Below are 6,993 nucleotides of genomic sequence, written 5' to 3'. Positions count from 1 at the left end.
CTGGGCAGCAGAGCGAGACTCCCTCTCAAAAAAAAAAAAAAGAAAAGAAAACTACAAAATACTGCTGAAAGAAATCATAGATGACACAAACAAATGGAAACATATTCCATGCTCACGAACAGGCAGAATAAATATTGTGAAAATGATCATACGGCCAAAAGCAATCTACAAATTCAATGCAATTCCCATCAAAATACCATCATCATTCTCTGTAGAATTAGAAAACACAATACTAAATTCATTTGGAACCAAAAAAGACCTGGAATAGCCAAAGCAAGACTAAGCAAAAAGAACAAATCTGGAGCATCACATTACCTGACTTCAAGCTATACTACAAGGCTGTAGTTACCAAACCAGCATGGTACTGGTATAAAACTAGGCACATAGATCAATGGGCTAGAAATAAGAACCCAGAAATAAAGCCAAATATTTTCAGCTAACTAATCTTTAACAAAGCAAACAAAAACATAAAGTGGAGAAAAAAGAACACCCTATTCAACAAATGATGCTGGGATAACCGTAAGCCACATGTGAAAGAATAAAGCTGGATCCTCATTTCTCACCTTACACAAAAAATCACCTCAAGATGGATCAAAGACTTAAATCTAAGACCTGAAACAATAATATTCTAGAAGACAACACTGGAAAAAATTCTTCTAGACATTGACTTAGGCAAGGAAGTCATGAACAATAACCCAAAAGCAAATGCAACAAAAAGAAAAACAAATAGATGGGACTTAATTAAACTAAAAAGCTTCTGCACACTTAGAGAAAAAAACAGAGTGAAAAGTCAACCTGTGTAATGGAAAGCAATATTTTCAAATCATGTATCTGATATGGGGTTAATATTCAAAATCTGTAAAACACTCCTACAACTCAATAGCAAAAACCAAAGTACTGGGCTAAAAATTGGAGAAAGGACTTTGGATTGTTTACGTCAATGTAAACAGGATAAAAACTGGATATTTATATCTTGTTGATATAAACAGGATATTTGCACTGCTATGTTCATCGCAGCTTTATTCACAATAGCCAAGAGGTCTCAACAACCCAAATGTTCATTGATAGATGAATGAGTAAAGAAAATGTGGTATATACAAACAATGGAATATTATTCAGCCATTAAAAGAAGAAAATCCTGTCATATGTTACAAGATGGATGAGCCTTGATGACATTATGTGAAATAAGTCAAATAAGCCAGTCATAAAAGAACAAATGCATAATTCCACCTATATGCACTATGTAAAGTAGCTAAACTCATAGAAGCCAAAAGTAGGATGCTAATTGCCAGTGGCTGTGGGGAGAAGGGCAATGGGAAGCTGCTGTTCACTAAGTGTAGAATTTCAGTCTGTAAAATGAAAAATGTCTACAGATCTGTTGTACAACAGTTTGCACACATTTTAAGTGTTATAATACCATAAACAAATTAGTAAAACAAATTTACTAAGGGGGTGTAATTCATGTTATATGCTTGTTGTTATTTAAACCCTTTAATTTTCTATTTAAGATCTGTCACAATCTGCTTCCTATCTTTTTTTTTTTTTAAAGTCAGGTAGGTTTACTTCTGCTCTCCATTCCAGTGTTCACTTTGCAGCTCTTGCACAGAATCTCTCATCCCTCAGCTCTACTTGGCCTAATCCAATCAATCTGACTAAAATCCCAACTTCTCTATTTTCTCAGAAAAATGACCATACAGATTATCCTCTCCTCTGAACTCCTTCCTACTCACTTATCATATGTTGCCTAGTTGTTGTGCTTTTTACCTTTTCACTTATGAAGGACTCATGTTTCCAGAGAATTACAAGTTCCTAACAAAAAGAAGACCATGTTTTAATTTTGTTTCTGAGTCACTGCTTAAACACAGTACCCTGCCCATTGTACAAACTCAATAAATATTTCTTAGCTGACTAAATGCTACCTGGAGAATAAATGTCTTATATAAGAAATCTGTGTATAAAATCTTGGTATAGCCTCTATAGAATGTAAACCTTCAGGACTGGATCAAAGTAATCTTAGAAAACTGTGTAGCGTAATACATCTTCCTCTTACCAAGTTAGCTTACCTCTCTACAGATAAATACATGACATATTGTAATAATTCAGTGCAAGAACTATTTCCATATATTATGCAACATAATCCCACAAATAGTAAGCTTTCTATAAAAACTTATCAGGTCTGCTATGCAAGAGACAATAACAGCCTCTTTTAGAATCCCTAATTCCATAGCCAAAGTAAAAACACAAACCTTTATAGCAACAAATTATTCCTCTGCTTACTGGAGAATAGAGAATATTTATTTGCTACTCTTACGTTCTGCAGTAAGCAGCAAAGGATCTGGTTTTGCTAATACGGGATTCTTGAAAGCAGATTCCCAAATTGTGTAGCTCTCAAAAAGGCTTACTGATGTATGTTCTGTAGCTTAATACAAATATACAGACACATACAAATCCACAACTATAATTAACACAAGTTTCCATTCCTACTTTGAGGTTTTTAGTGAACTGGCAGAAAATGAACAGAAAATAAAAGCCTTCTTTATTGCTGTGCCAAATTGCTCTGGAAAGAACCCAAGTTGTTTGCAAATAGGGTAACCATGTATTTCACATACAGTGCACATGACTTTCTTGATGACCACATTGTATAGCCTCAACAGAGCTTTAGCAATTTTTATTTCCATTTTCCACACAAGACATGTATATAAAAATGAAAGAAGTTTCAAGATGCTTGCTTCTATGACACAGTACACCCAGCTAAATAAACACATCATGTTAACAGGGTCAGTATGTTTGGTTGTTTTTTCCCTTTGTTTCTAGAAACAATTTCAAGAAAAATGAGAAGGACCAAGAAGATGTACAAAACCAGATCCTTCTCAATCTACAGAACAGAAAATTATATTATTATTTTCTTGTTCTTTTGATAAAATCATCCCAGGATATTCTTTTAAAATTCAGTGATGTGTATAACATCAATTAGTCTCATGATGTTGGTACTAATGACTCCATGAACTCATGTTTATTGAATAAACTTAGATAATGGTTGAATTTCCAGTGGGTAGTAATTACTACCATTGTTGTTCATTAAAATGTCTAGCCTTCAAGTCTTTTGCCCCAGTTTTGACATTCTAATTTTAAGACTAAAAGAAGTAGTGATAAGAAAGTTCTAAAGATCACCATTATAAAAGAAAATTAAATAGGTCAGTTGGCTTCATTCAGTTCTCTGACACTTAAACTTCAAGAGAAACAAAATTCCCAAACTGAAGAGAATTTTGAAAGTTCTCTGGTTCTTCACCTAGTATGATATGCACACTTAAAAACGTTAAGTTCTATTATTACTTCCACCTGAAGTACCTATTTTCCAGTTTCCCAGGAGAGACTCTATTGTTCAATTATCTAGGCTCTCAGAGCACTTCACCAACTCTTTTATATAGAACTTCTTATATTTCTTCTTATTATTATTTTTTATCTCTCCCACTAAATTGTAACCTCATCTGGAGGAGGGAAAAGAGTTTAGAAATCTTTATAATCCCACATTTACTACTTGGTCTAACACAGAAGAAACTCAATAAAGCTTGAATAAATAAGTTATTGAATGAAAGGATAAATAAATGTATTTATATGATGTATAAAGTTCAAGTTCCTATGTATGCACCAGGTGAAGGGCTAAAGTTGGCAGGAAAAATCCTCAACTCCATTCTCTACACTATTTGTCTCTCTCAACTTCCTTCATGCTTCTATTTCTGCTTTTCAGCCTGGTTTACTATGAACTATTAATTATTTCTACCTCCAGATGTCAAGGTACCTCAAACTAAATATAACCAGAATCAAATATCTTATCGTCCCCATCCTCCAAAACTGCTCCTCTTCCTGGGTTGCCTATTTAAGTTCAATGACATCAGCAACCCAAGTCAAAGACTGCTTTATCTTTGACTTCTCTTTCTTCTATCACCTTCTGTTAATCAGTTACCTAGTTGTTTTGTTTTTATATCCAAAACAGCTTTTAACTAAAGTCATTCAATTAATCATCCATTCAACCACTATTCACTGAGTTATTTATATGTGCTATCCATATTATTCTAGTTATTATGATGTATATAAAATCAATTAATCTTTTCTCTCAAAAAGTCTAATAGATAAGCACATCAGAAGTTATAATTCATAAAGATAAGTGCTTGATAGATTTCTTTTTCAGGAATATAGGAAAAGGATATCCCAATTAGATTTGGGAGGAACAGAAAAAGCTTCCCGGACATGTTATATGTGATGTGTAGGTATTAGCTAGATGAGGAAGGGCACAGGAATATATATATCCAGACAAAATGAATGGCATGTAAGAAGCTGTGAGATTTGAGTAAGCAGGGCATGGTTTGGCACTCTAAACAGTTTGGCTAAAGTGATGCTTTTGGAAGAGTGATGGTGGATATGACTATATAACTATAGAATTATAGAGAGACGGTTTTGTCATAAAGAACATTGTATAAAAAGTAGAAAAAGTACGAGCCTTAACATGGGAGGTGTGGAGGTCATGAAGGATTTAAGCAAAAGAGTGACATGATGAGATCTATACTTTAAAAGATTATTCCATCTGCAGCTTGAAGGTAGATAGGAAGAAATGCCAGATTGGAGGCAGGAAGAACAACTACTGGAGGACTATTACACTATCCTGGTGAAAAATAAAGGGTGCCTAACTACAAGATTGGCAGTGAGAATGATTTTAAGGGTAAAGGGGAAATTTCTATCAAAGGAGAAATTGGGATAAAGGTGATAATAGATGGCATGAGGTCATTGAAGAGTCAGGAGAGGATGTGATGAAAAACATATGTGGAACTTGAAGAGGTGAGTGAATACTTCAATGGAGACAGAAAGGAAGGGGAAAAGATCCCTGCATGTAGGTATAAGTTTGTACGTGGCAGGTGGTGTTGCCTGATAAACTACAGGATGCTCAGTTAAATTTGAAATTCAGATCAACAACAAATAACTTCTATTATAAATATTTTCCAAATATAGCACCTCCATCTTTTCACAAGTTTCTTTTTCCTGAATGCCATACATCCCACTTGTCCGCTTCACAAATTCCTACTCACTCATGTAGGCTCAAGTGCTATTTTCCCTGCAAAACATAATTTGACTTCCCTGACCCTGTGCTCTCACAGTATTGCTGATTATATATTATTCATTATGATTATTATTAATGTTTTCCTGAATATCTTTCTCTAGATTTTAAGTTTCTTGAAAACAGGGAACAGGACTCTTTTTTTTTCCTTGAAAATAGGAATCTTTGTAGCCTTATGGTCTAGCACAATGGCTGCCATGAGAGGCAGCCAATATCTGCTGAATGAATGTCCTGTTTCAAATCTGTATTATTTATTGCCTATTTTTCCTGTCTTCAGTTTCTCTCCTCTTTAAACCATCCTCCAAACTGATATAAGAGGTATCTTTTAAAAATATAACCATCAAAGATACTTCACTACTCAAATATCTTTGATTACTTCATGATGCCCGTCTGATAAAGTAGAAACTCTTCAGCATGGTACTGAATGCTCTACATAAGTTAATATCAAAGCTAAGGGTATAAGAGCTCAGACTTTGAAATCATATCTGGGTTAGAATTCTGGCTATGTAGCTTAAAGTCATGTGACTGAGTGAATAACTTAATCATCTGTAAAATAGGAATAACTACCTCATAATGCTGTTGCCAAAATTAAATGAGATAATGACTATAAATGAGATAATGTCTATAAAGCATTTACTAGAGTACTGTGCTGCTCAACATTAAGAACACTAACAAATATAGCTATTATCAAGATCCTTTCCAGCTTCATCTCCTGTCATTTTGCCTCTCTCTGCTCCCATTGATACCTCCATAGCAGCTACATTTCATAACTTGCCAGTTCTCCCAACTTCAGGCTATTTCATCCTTACATGTGAATTCATAATGCTTTATTTGCTTACAATGCCCATTCCACATCAGCTTGCATGGCAAATCGTGGTATTTAAAATTTTGCTAAGGATATTTCCTAGTATACACACAAAACAGTAAATTTGTGTATATACCATAGTGTTAAAATCTGTGCTGGGGAAAGGTCTAGAATGTTGCTTTAAAATGGTTAGATTAAAAGCATTGTTGAAATAATAAATTAGTATGTGAGTCTTCAAGATGAGTTTGAATAATGGTAATAAGCTAATAATTGTGGTTTCACTTGTAAGTTGAAAATGCTTAGGTTTCTTCAGGTACTTGTGTTATGTAGAGGTTCATGGACACCATAGTCTTTCTTGTATTTTAATGAGTGGATATCTTATGTCCCTAAAGGGTTTTAGTGGTCAGGAAATTCTCATCTATTTATTTATTTTCAGCCATTTATACACTATGGCTTTTTAGAGTATTTTCCCCGATCTCTTCCAAAAAAACCCTTCTGGGTGATTTTGCAAATATTGTCACCCTTAATCTCAGTTTATACCAAATTAGAAAAATCATTTGCAACTATCTGAAACCTAAAGTTTATTAAATGTACCTGAGACAGCTTAAAAATAGCCAGAAATGTTCTGATATTTCTAAAATATTTTTCCCATTTATTGAGAATCGGGATCTCTAGATAACCATAATTATTTAGTCTCTCTCTTCTTCTTCTTAATTTTACCTTTGGTCCTTCAGGGCCGTTTTGTCCAGGAATCCCAATATCTCCTGGAAAACCCTAGAGAATATAAAAATGTAGAGAGTTTATTCCACAGAAAATTACTTTAAATCCATATAGCATATAAAATTCCCTTTGCTATTCCTCCATACCCAGGTTAAAGCAATTTATACTCCTCAAAAATTCAATATTGAAGATTAAGTTAGGCAGTTGTTTAACATTGGAATATAAAACTTACAAAGTGTACTAAAATAGAATTTACTTCATCAGTTATTCACAAACAATCCTGAGGCCCTCTAGTTCAGTTTAAGAGAGTAGAAGTCTTAGTCCAAAATCATCCACAATGTGGAAATAAGGCAAAAAG

At 34.0% G+C, this 6,993-nt stretch overlaps 1 protein-coding gene across 1 annotated transcript in view; it reads right to left on the bottom strand.

The window, feature by feature from the left end:
• Positions 1–6,993, bottom strand: part of COL24A1 (collagen type XXIV alpha 1 chain) — a 411,426-nt gene that overhangs the window by 231,420 nt on the left and 173,013 nt on the right. The window contains 1 exon segment of the mRNA XM_017850789.1: positions 6,636–6,689. Within this exon segment, the coding sequence (XP_017706278.1) occupies positions 6,636–6,689 (54 nt within the window).

The sequence above is a fragment of the Rhinopithecus bieti genome, unplaced genomic scaffold (assembly GCF_001698545.2).
Source record: "Rhinopithecus bieti isolate Rb0 unplaced genomic scaffold, ASM169854v2 scaffold_1467, whole genome shotgun sequence".
Taxonomy (NCBI): domain Eukaryota; kingdom Metazoa; phylum Chordata; class Mammalia; order Primates; family Cercopithecidae; genus Rhinopithecus; species Rhinopithecus bieti.
Note: the sequence above shows the minus strand (reverse complement) of the source record. Positions and strands in the feature narration are given on the sequence as shown.